Here is a 23,688-nt window from a genome sequence, read left to right on the forward strand (position 1 = left end):
CTCACTCTCACTGTCACTCTCACAGACACACACACCGGGAGCAGAGAAAAAAGTTTCTCTGTTGCCCAGTGCTTTCTCCTCTCTCACTCACGACACAATTTCTCTCTCACCGAAATTATTTCTCGGTTTTTCTCACACAATGTGATTTTTCATTTGCATGAATACAATGTGACTTTTCATATTTCTCTGTTTTCTCTCTAACCGAATATAGTGTGATTTTTTTAAATTTAATTTCCTTGAATTTTCATTTCAGTTGTATTGGTAGGGTAGGATTATTGGCTATGATATCAACAACAAGCTGTTAAGTTTAGATTTTTTATAAGAAAAAATTTATGAAGTTGAGATTTTAGTAGTTATAATTGAAGAATGTTGTTATCCTCTCGCAGGATCTCTAGGATGAGTACTAATATCGAAGAACTTGACAAAATATCATTTTGTGATGATTTTATTGAAGATGGGCATGTTGACAATGAAATGATAAAATATCAAAATGATTTGAAGCAACCAATTGCAAGTATTGCCTCATTTAATGGTCCAAAGGAACCATGTCTTGATACGGAATTTGATGAATTAGAAGATGCTCGTGCATGTTATAATGCGTATGCAAGGCGGAATGGTTTTAGTATTTGAATAAGTCATTCTCGACTAGCTAAGGATATGTCAGTAAATGGGATAGAATATGTTTTTTCAAGAGAAGGCTTCCGTCATAAAAGTTATCAAGAGAAAACCTATACAAACTGAAGCCGGCAGAAACAAGGATAGGATGAAAGCAATTATGGGTTTAAAGAAAGTGGGATTAAAATGGATTGTAAGTAAGTTCAAAACTGAACATAATCATGATCTCCTTAGTCCTAGAAGTACAAGTTTGCTTCGTGGACATAGTGTGATACCACGTGCCCAAAAAAGTCTTATAGATACATGTTGAAGCAATTTTCGGTGCGATGAATTCAAGGGAATCCAAGTCTCCGAGCTACGCCTTTCGTTGTTCACCATTTTGTAAACCTTTCAGTAAACCTGCAAAACCAAAGCACGCGTTAAGAGGATGCGCTGGGTGTTGGCCGGCGGTTCTTCCTCCGATGCTTAAGTCAGTATGTATATTAGCTTAGTATGCGTATTCGTGGTCCCTCATACCTTTAGGGTGAGGCCTTTTATAGTTGAGCATTCGGAGGTGGTTATGATGGCAAGGGCGGAGGATCCAGGATTTGGGCGTAACGGCTAGAAGAGTTGATATTTGTGTTTCCTTTCTTTATGACCAGTAGGAGGCCGTTTCATACATTGATCCGAGGACGGCCTGTATCTGCGAGGCGTCTTTAAGAGTAGGATCGTAATTGTCCCGGTGATCTTGCTATGCGAGAGCTCTCTATGTGGCTAAGTCTTGTCCTTGATGTGACAGATGTATTCGGATGTTAAGTGCGGGAGGTTCATTATGACCCCATACCTGGACTTTGGTCGTTCGAGAGTGTAGGGGACGACGTCGTATCCATTGCTTTGTACTGGGCACGTTTGGTCAGCCCATTTGGATGCGCTGGGCTTTCTTGGGCTCATGGACCTTTGACCCGTGGGCTCGGGTGATGGGTTTATGTGTAACAATTACCCCCCGAATTCGTTCTGCCGAGACTTCGGGAGTAGAGAATTCAAACTCTCGATCTTTTGGTGGTGTTCTTTTTCGAGGGTAGACCGTTCAAGTGTCTCTCCTTGCTCGGTTCCCTGTATCCGTTTTTTTTTGCGTCTTAGCCATTTATGGAACATAACATTCGCACATCTCGAATATTTTGAGATTTGTTGCAATCTTATGATTTTCAAATCTTTTGTCTTTATCCACGTAAATGCACCGTTGTTCATCCATGTGTTCTGCTGGGCGTGATTCAAAAACTGACAAAATAGATATTGATGTGTGAATGGTGCCTATGGTTGCGTTTTTTGAAGGGAAAGTTGGCTTGTGTCTCTTCGGTTCAGGCATGACTGCAGACTCATGATGTTCTTGCATTAAATGCCTTGCGCCTTGTCCGAGGTTTCCTCTTCAATAAAGATTTTGCCGTCGACCTTCATTGTTTAAGCCTTCTAGATTTCCATCCATTTATCAGGTCTTAGAGCATTGATTTTTCAGTGGCCATGTCTTCTCAGAAACTTCCAGTTCAGGTTGACGAGATTGCGCAATTGTCGGAGATTCCTCTGACGCGCCGCTCAAGCGGTTCTTTAGCCAGAGTGCGTCCAGTTGGTAAAGGATCTCCTTCACCCTTGCGCCTAGACTTCGTACGCCGGCAAAGATCCTACTTCTCGGTGGAGGACGAGAGGGTGCTCCGCCACAACTATGACATACCCTTATTGATTTCGCTGCATTTTCCAAATGATTCTACTGGAATGGTTGGTGGTCCTGGAGAAATCTGTGTTCATGAACGTATGTTCATGGCAGGAGTTCGTCTACCCTTCTCTCCCATAGTGAGGGAAATGTTATCTTTCTTGGGGGTGGCCCCTGTGCAACTTATGCCAAACGGATGGCATTACTTCATGGCTACCCTTCTGTTGTGGCCTTCTGTATTTCCGGGAGAGACCCTGTTGATCCCTGAATTTTTTAACATACTTGGGCCTCATTTTTACCCCACTTCCGAGACAATCACCTTAATGGTTTGTGGGAAGAACCAATTTATCGAGCTCGGGAAGACCTTCTCCAACAACAAGCTTTGGGCAGAGCAGTTCTTTTACATATCCGGGACCTGGGAGGCATCGACATCTGAGGTTTTGCCCTTGTAGCATCCTGTTCCCCGAGAATGGGGAGTCTCCCGAGAAAGCTGTAAGTGTCTTTAGTTCTTCTTCTTTTCTTCTTTATTCGGCTTTATACGTCCTTACTTCCCTTTCCTCTGCAAGGAAGAAATGCTCTGCGTTGAGCCTGAAGCAGCAAGGGCGGGTTGACTACATCCTGGAATATTCCCAGCTTCCTGAGAATGCAGATTGGATGCTTTTTGGTAGCATCGTTAATGATTCCGCTCTTCGGGAGTGCCTGGGGTACCAGATTCCATAGGACAAAGTTGTCTGGGATCGTAAGGGGAACCCTAAGAGACCAAAACCAACTGGCGACAAGGTGGTTTAGAAGTCGCATGCCCTGCCCCCAAGCAAAAAGAGTCGAGTGCACAAGCATGTCTCCTCTTTGGTCAAGCCGACTGTAACTGCAGCGTCTGCTTCAAAGGATTCGGATCCGGCTTCAAAGCAATTAGGTCCCCATGTTCAGGGCCAGGTTTCGTTAGCTCCGGAGTCTGCGACAGATCCGTTCATGTTGAAGAGGAAGGCTGATAAAGGCAAGGCACCCCTGGAACCGCTTTCGAAGAAAGGGCGTGCGAACAAATTGAGGGACCTCATGGACATATTGTCTTCTGTTCGGTCTAATTTCGTATCGATAACTTTCGATCCTTCTAGCGGCTAAAACGAGGCTTTAGAGCCCATTTCTGCAATGGGAGCTGCTCCCCTCCACATAGTACCCTTGGAGGCGCGACCTCGGGAACCGGGAGAGCTAGTGGCCATTCATTATGAGACCCATACTACCTCTTCTTCTGAGAATAGGTCTGTAGACCCCCCAGCTGGGCCCTCCAATCAGACTCCTGTATACCGAGGACGTCCAATTAGGGGGCATTTCGGGAGAGGTTTGGTGGGAAACCCTTTGTCGACAGTCACCAGGCTGCTTCCAGCGTACTATACCCGAGGAGAGGGTCGGCTTACTCCGGAGATGTTCGTGGACAAGAGTATCCATTGTCATTATTCGGTAAGTTGTTTACATTTCTTCCTTGTTTCCATCTTTTGAGTGCCTTTGCTTTTTTTGACATGATTTCCTTTCCTGCAGTGCTCCACTCTCATCGCGAGTTGGTACAAAGAGTTTCAAGAAGGCCAGCGGGAGTATGCTAATGAAAGAGTCGAGCTTCGAGGCTTAGTTCAGAAGCTGAGCAAGCGGCAAGAAGCCTATGGTTCTCAGGACTCTAATTCCGAGGTGGAAAGTCTCCGCCATCTGTTGGCAGAGAGGGAGGACGAGCTTTTTGCGATCAAACAAGGGCTCAGTGAGTCAAAGTTGGCCAATGCCCATCTTCAGACTGGGATGGCCAAGAGTTGGCGAAGCGGGTTATGGAGGCTGAGTCCACGGCTGCCCGATTGGTTGCAGAAAATGCAAAAATTGCAGAGTAGCTCTCTGAGGTTCAGGTTTTCGAGGAGGGCTTTCAGAAACTTTCCGAAACGCTTGAGGCTCAATTATCCCAGTCGAAAGACGCCCATGAGAAGCTTGTGGGTGATTTGGGAGCTTCCCGAGCCAAATGTGATCAATTTCGCCAAGGGTACCACTATTGGAAAGCTAAGGCGGTTCGTTACCTTGCGGAGCTGTCATTTGTTCCTTGGCTTCGGGATTTGTTGTGGGCTCGTGGGTTTCATTGTGGTTTTGAGAATCATCGGTACCTCACCATCCGTAGAGATCAATTCGGCATCGATCCTGCTATAGTGGAGTCCAATTTCTTGGAGGTGCCAGCGACTGCTGTGGACGAAATGGTTGACTCAGGCAGAGAGTTGATTCTTGATGCTCCTGAAGTCAATGTGCATGGGTTCCACTAGGAAGCGAATTTACCCCCCGAGCCTTTTGGTCCCGAGATCCTTGTAGATGACGATACCGATGAAGTGGGAGCGGTTTCCCATACTTAAACATTTTTTTATTTGTTTTGTATAAGGACTTTTGCTCAAACTTATTTGAACTGTTGTTGGACTTCTGATGTTTTTTGGATGCTTTGAATGCTTTTGCTCTATACATATTTGAACTATCTTTGATCTTCCGATATTTTTTAGATGCTTTGATATTTCTGGGCACCTTTAAATGCCCTTGTTGTTGTATTCTGTGGTCAGGTGTCCTACCCCCATGGTCAAGGATTATAATGTATTGTGAACCTCAGTCATTAAATTCTCCGTTAGTCTTTTGGTATCTGCCATTTCAGGTTTCGGAGTTCATCATTATTATAGGCACGGCCTCCGATGGCGGGACACGTGGTGCGTCGCTGTTTGGATTTCCTAGGCGATTCTACGCGGGATGTCTCTTCGCATTTAAAGGTGACCCTTCATTTTCCAAGGGCTTATGCACTATAAATATCCCTTTGGGTTGAAGGTATTTTCATTCAACTGACTACGCTTTTTCTCTTCGATTTCTTTCTTCATGGCCTCTATTTCCTCATCTGGAAGTTTGGCGAAGATAGGGTCATTGGCTGCTTCTGCCTCCTCTTTGTTTCCTAGGGGTGTGGTTCTTCATCCCACCTGTTGACTAATAGGCCTCATTCTCATGCTCCAGGCAATTTTGAGGCAGAAATTGCCGAATTACACTTGCTGTTGGAGGCATGGGAGCAGTGTTTGGTGGACCGCTCCAATCAGTTGGCGAAGTTGACGGCCGACATCAAAGTGAAGGATTATTAAATAGCCTGGAAAGACTGGTAGCTGGAGTCGTGAGACCGGCCGGTTGCGGATCTCGAGGCTTATCTCCTTAGTATTCACGAGAAAAGACGGGAGAAAGCCTTCGATTTTTACTCTGCCACCCGGCTGTTTCTGAAGGAGAAAGAGAAGTGTCGGAGACTTCGCAGGAAATACCGGCTCTGGAAGGCTAGGGCTCTTGAGAAAAATGGTCCGCCTAGTGAAGGTCTCCGTTGGTAGCCTTCGATATAAATGGCAATGGCTCTTCTAGGGCTTTAGTTTTCTTGTTCATCATATTCTTGGGTGATTGCTCAAATGTGATTTGTACAACGTCACTTTTGGACGCAGAGTACCAGATCGCACCCGGATGTGATGTCTTCGATGTAGTTAGATAAACAAGTAGCCAAGTGTCTATTGTAGCTTGACTTTTCATGCAATTGTTCTGACTTGATCTTTGTAATTGAATTTTCATGTGATGTAAAGTCTTAAATGAAATTGTTACCTTTGACTCCTTTGTTGTGTTCTGTGTCTTTTTGGCTTTGTTTGTTTGTTTTGTCGTGCTTGAATATCTTGTGTTTGATGAATCCTCGATCTTCCTGGTTAAGAGCTTGGTAGGGTTTTGCTAAGGGTTGGCTCCCTTGTTTCCGAGTTGGGAGATTTTTTTGATAAAGGTTTACTCCCTAGTTCCCGAGATGGGGATTTTTTTTGCTAAGGGTTTTATCCCAAGTTCCCGAAGTGGGGATTTTTTTTGCTAAGGGTTTTTCCCTAGTTCCCAACGTGGCGATTTTTTTTGCTAAGGGTTTCTCCCTAGTTCCCAACGTGGGGATTTTTTTTGCTAAGGGTTTACTCCCTAGTTCTTGCGATGGGAGATTTTTTTTGGCTAAGCGTTTACTCCCTAGTTCCCGAGATGGGAGATTTTTTTTGCTGAGGGTTTACTCCCTAGTTCCGGAGATGGGAGTTTTTTTTTTTTCGTTTAGGGTTTACTCCCTTGTTCCGAGGTGAGGAGATTTTTTTTCGTTAAAGGTTTGCTCCCTTGTTCCGAGGTGAGGAGATCGTTAAGGGTTTACTCCCTTGTTCCGAGACTACTGCAAGAAGGAGAATTTATCACCGGGCCCAATGGTCGTTTTGACCAAGGGTTCTCTGATGCTCAAATGAGTTGCTATAAATTGATTTTTATAAATAATCAAGAATTACAAGAAATGAATGCAACGGGAAAATTACTGATAATATTTTTTCAGATGACTGCCATCTAGGGTCTTGGCAGTGGCTTTCCTTTTGCATCATGTAGGTAATAGGCTCATTGTCTATGGCTTCGAATGACTTTGTATGGTCCTTCCCATGTTCGTCCGAGCTTTCCTGCCACTAGATCCCGGGTGGCTATGCTGACCTTCCGGAGGACCCAATCCCAAATCTTGAACTATCTCAACTTGACCCTTTTGCTGAAATATGTGGCTGTTCTTTGTTGATAGGCTGCCATCAGTGCCTGAGCGTCATCCCTCTTTTCCTGGAGCAAACCCAAGCTTAGCTTCATTCCTTCTTTGTTCATCTCGGGGTTGTAATGCTTCACTCGGAAACTGATCGAGCTGATTTTCTACTGGATGACTGCCTCGAATTTGAATGCTAGGGAAAAAGGGGTTTCTCCAGTCGGTGTCCAGATGGTTGTTCTGTATGACCATAGCACTTCTAGAAGGATCTCTACCCATGCTCCTTTTTTGTCTTCGAGTTTCTTCTTCAGAGTTTTCATCAAAGTTTTATTTCTCGCTTCTACCTGACCATTGGCCTGAGGATGCCCGGGAGACGAGAAATAATTTCTGATATGGAGCTCGGCACACCAACTTCGGAAAGGTTCGCAGTCGAATTGTTTTTCGTTGTCGGTTAGAAAAGCATGCGGGATACCGTACCGACATACGATTGCTTTCCAGAGGAAATTTCTTATGTTTCCAGTGGTTATACCGGCTAATGCTTCTGCTTCTGCCCACTTAATGAAATAATCAGCAGCAACCACGACGAACCGACACCCTCCTTTTCCTATTGGAAGTGGGCCCACTAAGTCAACCCTCTATTGCGAAAAGGGCCGTGGGGCCGAAATCGGGCTTAATTCTTTGGGTCGATTGGCTAGCACTCTGTCAAAGCGTTGGCATTTGTCGCAATGCTTTATTACTTCATGGGAATCTCGGTTCATTCCTGGCCAATAATACCTTGCTCGAATGGCTTTATGGGCTGACATTCTCCCTCCCGAGTGGCTGCCGCACACCCCCTCGAGAATTTCTCTAAGTACGTGATAAGTGCTAAAATATTCATATTTTCAGCCCTTAACTTGCATGTTTTATTCCTTTGGTTTTACTTAATTAGGCCATTTTAATTCCTTTTTGTGTTTTTCATACTTTCATAGGCTTTTGGAAGAAAATGAAGTAAAACTAGGTGATTTGGGCTCAAAAAGAGAAGATGGAGAAATTGGAGCTCCTTGACACTACGATCAATCGCAGGGTACCTGCGATCGAGCGCAGTACCAGAGAAGACACCGCACGAACCAAGCCAGGAGCGATCGAGCGCATGACAGAAGAAGGATCAATTACATACCTGCGATTGAGTGCAAACGGTCTGCGATCGAGCGCACCCGTGCGCAGGAGACTTATCAAGTGGCGGCTGGATTGACATTATTTCCATATTAGGGTTTTCCAATTCCAATTGTAATAGGTCTTAAAACCCTACAAATTCCCTAGGTTTACTACTTTGTCTAGGACTTCTGAAGCCTATAAATAGACCCTTAAGCCTCTAGAATTGGTACGCTTGGTAAGGAGAAGAAGATGAGCTCTTGAAGTTCGAGTCTCGGGTTTATTCTTTTCTTTTCTTTTATTAAGATGTTTAACATTAATTTTATGTGTAGCTAATTTATTAGTAGGGATTGATTGAAGCCCTAGTTATGTTTATTTAATATTTCAATGTTGGCGCCTTTGTGATGAACTTGGTATGATATCTAACTTGATTAATACCTAGTTTCATGAATTGCTCATACGTGTGTGCCTGATCAACATGTGCATGTGGTATGGACTAGTTAGTTAGATCAATTTGGATGACCGAGTCCTGGGTTTAACATAAGTAACGAAAGTAATCCACACCGGGTTTTTGGGTTAATCAACATGGGGAACCGTGAGTAGACACCCATGCCCTAGGCCTCATGTGTTTGTTGATTTTCACAGTTTTTATGCTTTCTTAAAGAACAACTTAGTAGACACCCATGCTAAATCCTTTAAGAAAGAAAAGAATTAGAGTAGACACCCATGCCTAATTCGTTGTTTAGGGAAATCAATAGCTTAAGGAGTAGACACCAATGCCCTTAGGTTGACAAACATTAGATATTCATAATAGGATCAAAACATTGGCATATTGATATATTAGCTAAATATAATTAGCGGTGGATATCAAAGCCCTACCTTTTTATTATTATCAACTCAATCAATCTCTATTCTACTTAGGGAATTTATTTTTTAACGGAAATTTAGCAATCTTCGTGGGAATGATCCTGTACTTGCTCCATATACTACTATGTTGACCTTGTGCACTTGCAGATAAAACGTACAATTATTTACCTATTAATTTAGGTAGATATATGCACAACAAGTTTTTGGCGTCGTTGCCGGGGATTGCGGCGAATTTTGTTTAAAATTATTTTCCTTTAGCTTTGTTATTTTAATTTTTAATTTAGTTGTTAGAAAAAAAAAAATCCAAATTATTTTTCATTATCCCTAACTTTTCTGTTTCTGTGAAGGTTACGGATTGGCATTCTATGATTGTGATCAATCGTCAGTCAAGAGCGATCGAGCGCACCAACCTGCGATCGAGCTCAGTTCCATAGAGCATTCGGACCAGGTAGTACTGAAATGGCTTAACTGAAGAAGTAATCCAGTTCATGCAAGGTCATAGATCTCAAGCCTCAACCGTTCTTCCACTCAATCCTGAAATTGAGCGGACAATTCGACAACGACCTAGAGACAAAGAAGAAGACGAAGTTGAAATGGAAGATTTGCAAGAAAATCCAATTGGGCCAAGACCCTTAGAAGCAAATCCACCACGGGTGAGGAGACCAATGAAGCAGGCATATGTTCCAGTAAACCTCCATCAACCCCCTTGCATAGCATTTCAACCAGAGGTGGATGACAGCTATTATATCTCTCCCCAAATCTTAAATGCATTGACTCATTTAAGAGGCACAGCTACTGAGGATCCCAACTTGCATCTTAAGGAATTCTTTGACTTATGCAAGTTGCAGCATGTTCAAGGCCTAACTCCAGAGAGACTCAGGTTAGTCCTCTTTCCTTTTTCCTTGAAAGATAATGCTAAACTGTGGTACAATTCCTTGCCTGCAGAGTCCATTCATACTTGGGAAGAATTGACCACCAAGTTTCTAAAGAGGTTTTTCCCAGCCCAGAAGACAAAACAACTCAAAAGGGAACTTCAAATGTTCCAACAACGAGACGGAGATTTGTTCTTTGAAGCCTAGGACCACTTCAATTCCTTACTTCTAAAGTGCCCACACCACAACATCCCTCAAGATGAGCAGGTACAAATTTTCTATGAAGGTTTAGATGATACTAACAAAGGGATGGTTGATACAGCGTGTGGAGGAATGTTGCTGGAGAAGAGTAGTGAGGAAGCCATAGGGATCTTTGAGAGGTTGAGTGAACACACTCAACAATTTCCATCCAAAGGGAGGCATGGTGTAAGGAGCAAAGGCAGAAATGAAGAAAATAGCGAAATGCAAAATTAGATGGCTGCTATGCAAAAGGCATTCCTTATGCTTGCAAATGCCATGACTACTCAGAACATCTCTCCCAATCAGCCAACCACCCAATTCCAGGTATGTGCCATATGTTCCCAAGTAAGTCATACTACTGAAACTTGCCCTTTATATTCATCTGCAGATCAGGAGCAAGCGCACTATTTGGGACAAAGGAACTACCCTTACAAGAGCAATTCATACTCCAACACATACAAGCCAGGATGGCAAAACCACTCTGATTTATCATGGAGTAACAATCAAGGACAAAAAGGTTCCCAACAAGCAAGCCAGCCAACTCAAGAGTCAAAACTAAACCAACTGGAGAATATGATACACACCCTGGTGGCTTCTCAACAACAGCTCATGACTTCTCAACAGGGGCTCATGACTTCACAACAGAAATTCACGGCTAATCAAAAACAATTCAATAGAAAGACTGATCAAGCCATTCAAAGACTGGAAGTTCAAGTGGGGCAAATGGCAAAGGAGCTGAGTGAAGGAAAGCAGGGAGAATTGCCAGCCCAGACAATACCCAATCCAGAAGGTCATCAGCAGCTGGAAGTAGTCACTGTTCTCAGGAATGGCAAAGTCATTGGAACTAAAGAGACACCTCAAGCAACTCCAGAAGGACTGTCAACTTCTAAGGTAAACAAAATGGAAAAGGTAAACGTACCCCCCTTTCCTCAAAGGTTAGTCAAACCAAAGAAAAAAAAGCAACTCATGGATATCTTTGAGACCTTAAGGAAAGTAGAAATCAACATTCCTTTATTAGATGCAATTAAACAGATTCCTTCATATGCTAAATTTTTAAAAGATTGTTGTACTAACAAAAGGAAGTTTCAGGAGTATGAGACAGTGGCCTTAACAGAAGAGGTAAGTGCAATCTTGTCAAGAAAATTACCATCAAAGCTAACAGATTCAGGTAGTTTTACCATTCCTTGCAGGATAGGAGACCACTCTTTTTGAAAAGGCACTACTAGATCAAGGAGCATGGGTGAATTTGATGCCGTTCAATGTATATGAAAAGCTGGGATTGGGGGAGCTTCAACCAACCTCGATCACCTTGCAATTGGCAAACAGAAGCATCAAACGACCAAGAGGTATACTTCAGGATGTTTTGGTAAAGGTAGGCACATTTATTCTACCTGCTGATTTCATTGTATTAGATGTGGAAGAATCTCCTCTGCCATCGCCTTTACCCATTATCTTAGGAAGACCCTTTATGAGAACTGCAGATACTACAATAGGTGTGAAAAAAGGGTTTTGTCAGCATGAAGGTAAATGGTGAGATGATGGAGTTCAAAATATTTGATGCATTGAAATTACCTCAAGAAGATTTAGAATGTTTTGATATTTGTATAATCCAAGATGTCAGTGAGATAGTTTTGCAAGACCAACATAAAGATCCAGTGGAGGCCACCCTCACCCATAATTTCATATGGCAGGACATTGAGCCAAAACCTGAAGATGTTACTGATGACATTATTGAAATAGTGCATCATCTTGAGGCCTCTCCAAAACACTCAAGTAAGTATACCCCTCCCTTTGAGATTCTTGAGCCTACTAATACCTCGCTTGTTCCTTCTATTGTCCAGGCACCCAAGCTGGAATTGAAGCAATTACCAGACCACCTAACATATGCCTACTTAGGAGACAACAAGACACTACCAGTCATAATTGCAACAAATCTGAGCTATGACGAAGAAGAAAAGTTGCTGAGAGTGCTTAGAGAGCATCAAACTGCTTTGGGGTGGCCATTGCTGACATCAAAGGAATAAGTCCAGCCAAATGCATGCATCAAATCTTTCTTGAAAATGAAGCCAAGCCAACTAGGGATGCACAAAGAAGACTCAATCCACACATGAAGGAGGTAGTCAAGGCAAAGGTATTAAAATTATTGGATGTGGGCATCATCTATCCCATTTCAGACAGTAAATGGGTCAGTCCAGTCCAAGTAGTGCCGAAAAAGAACGGGATCACAGTGGTGAAGAATGAAGATAATGAGCTGATACCCACAAGAGTAACCACTGGGTGGAGAGTATGCATTGATTACAGAAGACTGAACAAGGTAACCCGAAAAGACCATTTTTCATTACCCTTCATCGACCAAATGCTAGAGAGGTTAGCTGGACATAGCCATTATTGTTTCTAGGATGGGTATAGTGGCTATAATCAAATTGCAATAGCACTAGATGATAAGGAAAAGACCACCTTCACATGTCCCTTTGGCACATTTGCCTACAGAAGGATGCCATTTGGCCTATGCAACGCCCCCTCCACATTCCAAAGATGCATGATGAGCATTTTTTTAGACACGGTGGAGAAAACCATTGAGGTATTTATGGATGACTTCAGTGTCTTTGGGTCTAGTTTTGATGAATGCCTCAGCCATCTGAAGAGTGTCCTGAAGAGGTGTGAGGAATGCAACCTAGTGCTCAACTGGGAAAAATGACACTTCATGGTTCAACAAGGCATCGTATTGGGTCACTCTATTTCAAGCAAGGGCATTGAGGTAGATAAGGCTAAGATTGACATCATCTCCAAACTTCCTCCGCCTCTGACAGTGAAGGGGGTGAGGATTTTTCTTGGACATGCTGGGTTCTATAGAAGGTTCATCAAGGATTTTTCCAAGATCTCTAGACCTCTATGTGCATTGCTAGGGAAGGAGGCCAAGTTTGAATGGACTACAGAATTCGTGACTGCCTTCATCAAACTGAAAAAGCTGCTCACATCTGCACCAATAATGAGGGCACCCGATTGGAATCTACCATTTGAACTAATGTGCGATGCTAGTGACTTTGTTGTGGGAGCTGTCTTGGGTCAAAGGATCAATAAGGTACCTCATGCCATATATTATGCTTCTAGAACATTGAATGATGCCCAGCTAAATTATTCGACCACTGAGAAAGAATTATTAGCTGTCATATTTGCTTTGGAGAAGTTTAGATCATACCTAATTGGCTCAAAGGTTATTGTATTCACTGATCATGCTGCTTTTGAGATATTTGTTTGCTAAGAAGGATGCAAAGCCAAGATTGATAAGATGGGTATTATTACTGCAAGAGTTTGACCTTGAGATTAGAGATAAGAAGGGCAGTGAGAATATGGTTGCAGATCACTTATCCAGACTACTTCATGAGGAAGAAGGCGATGAGCTTCCATTGAATGAACAGTTCCCAGATGAGCAATTATTTGTAGTTGAGGCCCAACTTCCATGGTATGTAGACATTGTGAATTATATAACAGCCAAGGTTTTTCCTCCTGGTATGTCTAGTCAAGAAAGGAAGAGATTGATGTCTATATCTAGACAATACCATTGGGATGACCCCTATCTATTCAAATTTTGGCCTGATCAAATCATCAGAAGATGTGTCTCAGAAGAAGAGCATTGGAGCATTTTGCAGCATTGTCATCAGTTTGCTTGTGGAGGACACTTTGGGGCCAAGAGAACAACACTTAAGGTATTACAATCAGGTTTCTATTGGCCTAATGTATTTAAGGATGCCTTTTTGTTTTGCAGCTCTTGTGATAAATGCCAAAGGACAAGTAACATCTCATCCAGAAATCAAATGCCACTTCAAAGTATTCTAGTTGTAGAGCTTTTCGATGTTTGGGGTATTAACTTCATAGGCCCATTTCCTAACTCATTCGGTTAAGTATATATTCTTGTGGGTGTGGATTATGTGTCTAAATGGGTCGAGGCTGTCCCCTCAAGGACTAATGATCACAAAATGGTTGTGAAGTTTTTGCTGGAAAACATCTTTGCTCGATTTGGAACACCTAGGGCAATCATTAGTGATGGGGGGAGCCACTTTAACAACTATGCCTTTATCTCTGTGATGAAGAAGTATGGCATCACTCATAAGGTTGGCACTCCATACCATCCCCAAACCAGTGGCCAAGTGGAAATCAGCAATAGAGAAATCAAAGGTATCCTTGAAAGAACAGTGAACCCCAATAGGAAGGATTGGTCACTACGCTTAAATGATGCACTATGGACGTATAGGACTGCTTATCGGTATGTCTCCATATCCTTTGGTTTTTGGGAAAGCATGTCATCTACCAGTGGAATTGGAACACAAAGCGTATTGGGCCATCAAGAAGTTTAACTTCGATATGAGGCAAGCTGGTGACAAGAGGAAACTCCAACTAAATCAACTGGAGGAACTGAGGCATGATGCATATGAGAATGCTAGGCTCTAAAAGGACAGAACTAAAGCATACCATGACAAGCAATTGGTCAGGAAGGAGTTTCAAGTAGGACAGAAGGTTTTGATCTATAACTCAAGATTGAAACTTTTCCCTAGAAAGCTTAAGTCAAGATGGTCTGGGCCCTGCATTATCACACAAGTATTCCCTCATGGAGCTTTGGAGGTTCACAACCCCCAGACCAACCAATCCTTCAAAATCAATGGCCACAGAGTCAAACCATACATTGAAACAAACTTTGCACCAAGAGATCAAGATTTGGCATTACAAGACTTGACACTTCAGTCTCTCCAATATGTTGCACCACCATCTGGAGCATCTACTTCTGGACAACACCAAGAGGGGACCATCGTCTGGCTGAAGACGTAAAACTTAGCGCTCATGGGAGGCACCCCATAGTATATCCTTTTATTTTGCTGTTGGCTTTATTTTATTTGATTTATATTTTGTTGTGTTTTCCTTGAGTATCTCTTTGGTGTTGTTTTTGTGTTATGTCGTTCTTTTCCATTCTGTCACTGCGATCGATCGCTGAACACATGCGATCGAGCGTAGGTCTCCATATGTGAGACAACAACACTCTGTTAGTGCGATCGAAAGCACAACATGTGCGATCGAGCGCACTTGGCAGCATTCCATAGTTGTTGTTTATTTTGTTTTGTTTTGTTTTCGTTTTGTTCCTTTTTACTTGTTTGTGTGTTTTATTATTTTGCAGGGACAAGTGTGCTTCAATTCAAGTTTGGGGGTATGCTATGAGCCATGCTTTCCAACACCATGTCCCAGGTACATTCTTTCCTTTACTTAGACATATTGGGGACAATGTGTCATTTAAGTTTGGGGGTATGGGCACACATGTTGTTTACACACACCTTGTCCCAATTTCATGTTATTTGTTTTTTGTGTTTGTTTGTTTATTTGATAAAAAAAATAAAAAAAATAAAAAAAATAAAAAAAATAAAAAAAAAGAGAAAATTTATGCATGTTCATGTTTGCTCTAAAAATTCTAAGTTAATCTAAAAGAATTGTGGCTTGAATTCATCAGTGAGCTTAAAATTTTAAACACTTGATCTGATGAGTGAATTTGTTAGTTTGGTTACTTGCTTAGGACAGTTGAAAAATCACATGTTTGATCTGATCACACAAGCACATTAGCACATAATCTGTGAGGTATGACATGAGGTCTGATATGTGTGTTTTTGCATCTTGGATGAAATTGGATGACTTATTAGATAACACTATGGCATGTATAATTGTGATGAAAAAAATAAATAAATAAAATAAAAATATGAAATAAATGATCATTGATGGCTTTTCGCTGAGTAACTGGATCTCTTGCCTCAAAACATTGGGTGTTCACGTCAAAAGGTCAAAAATTTGGATTTGATCAATGTCATGGTTAGTTGGTTTTGTAGCCTTTTTTACTCGAGTTAGTAGGTCCTTAGAGGTGTCTCTACATCTAATGCCCTAAAACCACTTGGTTTGGGAGTCATTGACTTAACACTCGCTACAAGGGTCAATTAGAAAGCTTAAGGGAACCAACATTGCACAACCTGACAAAAAAAAAAAAAAAAAGAGAAAAAGAAAGAAAAAGAAAAATGCCAGTGTGTCATTCTAATAGGAACTTCAATGAATTCTGAGATAAGGAGACATTGCATATTGGAAAGATTTGGAAGCCTCATAATTTTGTACTAGTTCACTGTACACAATTTTCGAACTTGTGATGCTTTAGCATGTCCTTTGTAAGTAATTACACTTTGAGATTCCAAGTCATTGTGAAGATGAGGTTCATCTTTTTAAACTTGTTGATGAATGAAAATCATAATCTTAAAGTGATGCTTTAACTTTTGGAATAACATGAACTCTTGCATGATGTTTGTGGGTGACATTTCTGGAAAACCCTCACGAGACTTCACTCGTCCACTAGGGAATTCTTAGTGGTTTAAAAGGCTTGTTGCATACGCTAAATGCAATCGTACATCCCACGAAAGATGGATTTATCTCTTGTTTTTTGTTTTTCCATTCTTGTTTTTAGTTTTGTATTGCTAAGGGACTGGCAATATGTAAGTTTAGGGGTGTAATAAGTGCTAAAATATTCATATTTTCAGCCCTTAACTTGCATGTTTTATTCCTTTGGTTTTACTTAATTAGGCCATTTTAATTAATTTTTGTGTTTTTCATACTTTCACAGGCTTTTGGAAGAAAATGAAGTAAAACTAGGTGATTTGGGCTAAAAAAGAGAAGATGGAGAAATTGGAGCTCCCTGACACTGCGATTAATCGCAGGGTACCTGCGATCGAGCACAGTACCAGAGAATATATTGCACGAACCAAGCCAAGAGCGATCGAGCTCATGACAGAAGAAGGATCAATCACATACCTGCGATTGAGCGCAAATGGGCTGCGATCGAGCGCACTCGTGCGCAGGAGACTTATCAAGTGGCGGCTAGATTGATATTATTTCCATATTAGGGTTTTCCAATTCCAATTTGTAATAGGTCTCAAAACCCTACGAATTCCCTAGGTTTACTACTTTGTCTAGGACTTCTGAAGCCTATAAATAGACCCTTAAGCCTCTAGAATTGGTACGCTTGGTAAGGAAAAGAAGAGGAGCTCTTGAAGTTCAAGTCTCAGGTTTATTCTTTTCTTTTCTTTTATTAAGATGTTTAACATTAATTTTATGTGTAGCTAATTTATTAGTAGGGCTTGATTGAAGCCCTAGTTATGTTTATTTAATATTTCAATATTGGCGCCTTTGTGATGAACTTGTTATGATATCTAACTTGATTAATACCTAGTTTCACGAATTTCTCATATGTGTGTGCCTAATCAACATGTGCATGTGGTATGGACTAGTTAGTTAGATCAATTTGGATGACTGAGTCCAAGGTTTAACATAAGTAACGAACGTAATCCACACCGGGTTCTTGGGTTAATCAACATGGGGAACCGGGAGTAGACACCCATGCCCTAGGCCTTATGTGTTTGTTGATTTCCACAGTTTTTATGCTTTCTTAAAGAACAACTTAGTAGACACCCATGCTAAATCTTTTAAGAAAGAAAAAAATTAGAGTAGACACCCATGCCTAATTCGTTGCTTAGGGAAATCAATAGCTTAAGGAGTAGACATCAATGCCCTTAGGTTGACAAACATTAGATATTCATAATATGATCAAAACATTGGCATATTGATATATTAGCTAAATATAATTAGCGGTGGATATCAAAGCCTTACCTTTTTTTTTTATTATCAACTCAATCAATCTCTATTCTACTTAAGGAATTTATTTTTAAACGGAAATTTAGCAATCCTCGTGAGAATGATCCTGTACTTGCACCATATACTACAATGTTGACCTTGTGTACTTGCAAGTAAAACGTACAATTATTTACCTATTAATTTAGGTAGATACATGCACAACAATACGTATGCGGCTTCATCTTTGGATAGACATTTGAGCAGAGGGAGGGTGTAACCCCTTCGATACAGAACACCATCAACTAGCGTGTATCATGCTGCTTCGATGCGGATCTTCCGTGCTAACTTGTTATCAAATGGCAACTTGCCTCCCTTGAGAAACTGTAGGATGTCGCAGCCCCAATCTGGACACTATTCTTTCTCCTCAATGCATGCCACTTGATTTGTTTGGCCAATTGAAGGTTTGGTTAGCTCCTGGACTGGGCGATCAACCGATATGATTTCTTCCTCGGCCGCGGAGCCTATACGAGATAGGGTGTCTACCTGCGAGTTTTCTTCTCTAGGAACCTTTGTAAAGGTTATCTTGTCAAAAGATTCCATGATCTCCTTTACCTTCGCCAAATATTTCTTCATTTTGCTTCCCCGAGCCTCGTATTCATCCTGAATGTGTCCGACCACTACTTAGGAATTGCTTCTGACCTCCAACTTTTTTACTTCCATTTCCTTTGCCATGTTCATACCAAGGATCATGGCCTCATATTCAGCTTCATTGTTGGTGGTGCTAAATTTTCAGCTGCACAGCTGCTTCACATCTGTCACCATTGCGTCCCTCGAGCAAAACTCCGATCCCACTACATTTCCGAGTTGAGGACCATCTACAGACGCTACCCATGCTTCTCCCGGATTGGTTTCTTCTTCCTCGGAGACGTCGTAAAATTCGGCCAAAAATTCGACTAACGCTTGCCCTTTTAGAGATGTTCTTGGATCGAATTCTATATCGAATTCTCCGAGTTCTATGGCCCAATTGACTAATCTCCCTGATAAATCTGGCTTTTGCAAAAATTTTCTCAAGGGATACTCGGTCAACACCTTGATTGTATGCGCCTAAAAGTATGGCCTCAACCTCCGAGCGGACGTGACCAAGGCAAATGCTAATTTCTCAATCCATGGGTATCGTTCTTCGGCACCGTGCAGGGCTTTGCTGACAAAGTAGACAGGCTTTTGAACTCCTTGCTCTTCTCAGATTAAGGCTAAGCTTATAGCTGATGGTGATACTGCCAAATATAGGTACAAGGCTTCCCTTTCGACCGGTTGGCTCAGTAGAGGTGGGCTAACTAGGTATTCCTTTAATTCCTGGAAAGGTTTGTCGCATTCTAGACTCTAGGAGAAGGCTTTCTTCAGGATCTTGAAGAAAGGAAAACACTTGTCGGTTGAGCGAGAGACGAACCGATTCAGTGCCGCTATCCTACATGTTAGCTGTTGAAGCGGGTTTGTGCTTTAAGGCACATGCATGTCTAGGATCGCCTTGATTTTCTTGGGGTTAGCTTCAATTCCCCTTCGGGAGACGATGAACCCAAGAAACTTGCCCAAAGCTACCCCGAACACACACTTGGAGGGGTTGAGCTTCATCCCATAGTACCTTAGTGTATCAAATGCCTCGGCTAGGTCCGCTACGTGATTGACTACCCGTATGCTTTTCACTAGAATATCATCTACATACACCTCCATATTTCGCCCAATCTGCTTTCGAAACATCTTGTTGGCTAATCATTGGTATGTAGCTCCCGCATTTTTCAGTCCAGATGGCATGACTCGATAGCAATACAGATCCGTGTCGGTCATGAAAGCTACCTTTTTCTTGGTTGGACGCATGGAAACTCGGTTATATCCCGAGAATGCATCCATAAAGCTTAGTAGCTCATGTCCTAAAGTTGAGTCTACAAGCTGGTCGATTCACGGCAAGGAATAGTTGTCTTTGGGGCATGCTTTGTTGAGATCTGTAAAGTCGACACACATCCTCCATTTCCCGTTTGACTTCATCACCAACACCACATTTGCCAACCAAGTGGTGTACTGGATTTCCTTGATGAACCCGACTTCACGTAATTTCTCGACTTCTTTGGCGGCAGCTTTACCTTTTTCAATTGAGTATCCCCTCTCCTTTTGCTGTATAGGCTTGAAATTCGGGTTAGCGTTTAATTTGTGAACCATGACCGAAAGTGCTATTCCTAGCATACCGTCTTGACTCCAGGCGAATACATCACAGTTACTGCGGAGGAAGGACTTAAGTTCTTTCTTCGTGGCTGGGTCTAGTTGGGACCCAATTTTGATAACTCTATCAGGTTCACCGACCGAGAATTCCTCAAGATCTTCGACCGGTTCACCACCCTTTAATTGCTATCTTTCCTCCTTACTAGCTTCCCCTAGGGCTGGGGTTTTCAAACATTCTTTCATAAAAATGTTGTAACATTGTCGGGCTGCCCATTGATCACCCCTAATTTACCCGACTCCGTGATCCATTGGGAATCTCACCTTGAGATGCGGAGTTGACGTGATGGCTCTTAGTTCATTGAGAGTCGTCCTCCTGATGATGGCGTTGTAGGCGGAAGGTCGGTCGACTAACAGAAAATGTACCATTATAGTTGCCTGTCTTGGATATGATTCAGCTGTAACTGGTAGCTCAATTGATCCGACCGGTTGTACCCGTTCCCCTGTGAATCCCATCAAGGGGCAGTTAGTTGGGACGATTTTCTTCTGTCCCAGATTTAACTTCTTAAATGCAGACCAATACAGGATGTCAGCTGAGCTCCCATTGTCAACCAGAATGCGATGGATGTTATGATTTGCCACTGTCAGAGTGATAACCAAAGCGTCTGCGTGTGGGTGAGAGATACCCAGGTAATCGACATCCAAAAATTCAATCAACATCTCACTTCTTCGGGACTACTTCTTGGGCCTCCCGACAGTTTAGACTTCGTGAGAGCCTTCTAGTTGACGGGCGTAGGCCTTCCTTGCTCTTCCTGACTCTCCTCCTTCGGCAAATCCACTAATTATGGTGTGGATTTCTGGGAGGTTAGCTTGGTGTTGGGGCTCATGGGTTAGGCGCACTGGCCTTCCTCTATGCTATTCCTATCTTGTTCTCTCCTCCCGAGGATACCTATTCTGGTTTATACGGTTGGAACTTCTGCTTCGATACCGTTCTTGCGGCTGTTGATTCCTAGGAGGATGGTAGTTTATTTCTCGGACGTAGTTTTCCCGAAGTAGAGCCGCTCTCCTTTATTCTCCCAAAAATCGCACATGTTTACCATTTTGGATAAACTTTTCGATGAGGTGCCGCAAGGCAATGTAGCCTTCTATGTAATGCCCGTTGACCTCAAGGAACTTTCAATAACGGTCTGAGTTTTGATTCTGCGGGGCCTCAGGAGGTCTTCAATATTTCGGATCCTTCTTGATCTCCATTAGGACCTCGGAAATGTTGGCATTGAGTGGAATGAAGTTGTGATTATTAAACTTTTTCTTGAAGTGCTTCGAGCGTCAAACCCCGGTAGATCTTTACTCTTATTTTCTTCCAGCTTCTTGGGAGTCTTCCGAGCCGACCTCATTGCCTTCAAGGTCTCCTCTTCGTTAATAAACTCCTCTACTTTGTCCAGTAGCTCTTGAAGGCTATTCAGCTGCCTTCTTGCGATTTTTCTCGCCACGGGTTCCTTGGGCAAGATTCCGTTGTAAATGGTAGAGAAGATTACATCGTCCATAGGATCTTCCACCTTCAACTTTTCGGTGTTGAACCAAATCATGAATTCCTTTAAACTCTCCCCTTCTCGTTGGTGGAGCGTCAATAGGTACCCAGACGGTTTCTTCCTTTTGCTGGAACCCAGGAAATGGGTGAGGAAAATCAGAGCTAAATCCTTGAAGGTAGCCACAGAATTAGGTGCTAAGCTTCGGAAACATTCCCTAGCATTTCCCGAGAGTGTAGTTGGGAATGGTCACAAAAAGCGCCAAACTGTTGAAGCAGTTTTCGGTACGATGAATTCAAGGGAATCCAAGTCTACGAGCTACGCATTTTGTTGTTCACCTTTCTGTAAACCTTTCAATCAACCTATAAAACCAAAGCACGCATTAAGAGGATGCGTCGAGTGTTGGCCGGCAGTTCCTCCTCCGATGCTTAAGTCAGTATGTATATTAGCTGAGTATGCGTATTCGTGGTCCCTCATACCTTCGGGGTGAGGCCTTTTATAGTTGAGCATGCGAAGGTGCTTATGATGGCCGGGCGGAGGATCCGAGATTTGGGCGTAATGGCTGGAAGAGTTAATATTTGTGTTTCCTTTCTTTATGACCGGTAGGAGGGTTACATACGTTGATCCAAGGACAGCCTGTATCTGCGAGGTGTCTTTAAGAGTAGGATCGTAACTATCCCGATGATCTTGCGATGCGCGAGCTATCTATGTGGCTGAGTCTAGTCCTTGATGTGATAGATGTATCCGGATTTTAAGTGCGGGAGGTTCATTGTGACCCTATACCTGGACTTTGGCCGTTCGAGAGTGTAAGGGACGGCGTTGTATCCATTGCTTTGTACTGGGCGCGTTTGGTGAGCCCATTTGGATGCGCCGGGCTTTCTTGGGCTCATGGGCCTTTGACACGTGGGCTTGGGTGATGGGTTTATGTGTAACAATACACTTAATAAATCCGGTGTACCTCCAAGAAAGAGATGCACGTTATTTTAAAGAAAAAGAAAGAGATGTCAAGACAAAAACTTCTAGGCCGATTTTGAGAACATGTTATAAGATGGAAGTAGAGGCGGCAAAGGTTTACCCAAGAGAGTCTTTTTTGATGTTTTAAGAAGTGATATTTAATAGTCAAAATTACTACTCAGCTAAACATCGGGAAGAAGGAGGAGTGAAGATATATAAGGTGGCCTTTCATGGGAGAGAAAATCTATTTTATGAAGTTGCATTTGAATTTCTTGAGAAGAAAGTTACTTGTACATGTCACAAGTTTGAATTTGTTGGAATTCTATGTAGGCACATTCTTCAAATTTTTGTGAAGAAATCTCTGGTGGACACTATTCCCCAACATTATGTTTTAGAAAGATGGACGATCAATCCCAAGAGTCGCATTATACATGGCATTCTTAATGATGATATGCAAGTAAAAACACAAAATTCTTCCACCTTGATGAGAAATAGCTTAATGTTGCAAATTTATGATGTTGTAGAAGTGGGATGCCAATCGAAAAGAAAATATGATCATTTTAGCACTGGTTTACAAAAGCTGCATCACGAGCTTCTGATAATAGATGATGATTGTGGTAACGATATAAATGATGCTGATGTAGGAAGTGTCGAGGGTCATGTCTTCAACAGCCAAGTACTATCAAACCTTTCCTTCACTTTGCAAGATCCTCCACATGTTAGTTGTAGAGGAAAACCCAAATCTTTGAGACAAAAAAAAATTCAAAAGAAAATCAAGCAATCAAGAAAAGGACATGTTCCATTTGCAAGAAGACCAGGCATGTGAGAACCAATTGTCCTTCACATAAGAAAGCAAGGTATTCTTATAATCTTTTTTTTTTTTTTATTTACAATAATTTACATTAAAATGCATTTTGATTTAATGAAAATCTTACTTTCTATAGGGATATTTTGAATACCAATATGAGGCCAACTAACTTGGGGTTGATAGATGAACAAAGTTTAGTAAAGGTTTTTTTTTTTGTTTTTTTTTTTTTTTTTTTTTTATAACAGATCCTCCATCAAGTTAATTTTTGCCCATTTTCTAATTTTATTTATTTATGAATTATTTACAGTGCTCTTTGCCAACTATGGAATATCCATCTACCACTGCATTTGCGTATCCCTCAACCACTACATTTGCCATGTCTCAAGATCCTGGATATACATCTACTACAATTGATATTGGTGCAAATAACAGCAACGCGTATGGAACTCCTTGAAGTTATTGTGACTTGTGTGGTGTGGCATTTATTGTGAGATTGTCATACACAAGATACTTTTTGTGATTTGTGTGGTTTGGTATTTTTTGTGAGGTTGTAATACACAAGATATTTTTTGTGAGGTTTAATACACAAT

At 42.0% G+C, this 23,688-nt stretch overlaps 1 protein-coding gene across 1 annotated transcript; it reads right to left on the reverse strand.

The window, feature by feature from the left end:
- Nucleotides 1–19,555: 19,555 nt before the first annotated feature.
- LOC148585855 (uncharacterized) lies at nucleotides 19,556–20,530 on the reverse strand. Its single transcript, XM_088516792.1, has 2 exons — nucleotides 20,135–20,530; nucleotides 19,556–19,990 (listed from the first exon to the last, which is right to left on the reverse strand). Exons 1-2 carry the CDS (start codon nucleotides 20,528–20,530, stop codon nucleotides 19,556–19,558), a joined length of 831 nt encoding a protein of 276 aa, XP_088372918.1.
- Between the last annotated feature and the right edge of the window lie 3,158 nt (nucleotides 20,531–23,688).

Source organism: Corylus avellana, chromosome 5 (assembly GCF_965113065.1).
Source record: "Corylus avellana chromosome 5, dhCorAvel1.hap1.2, whole genome shotgun sequence".
NCBI lineage: Eukaryota > Viridiplantae > Streptophyta > Magnoliopsida > Fagales > Betulaceae > Corylus > Corylus avellana.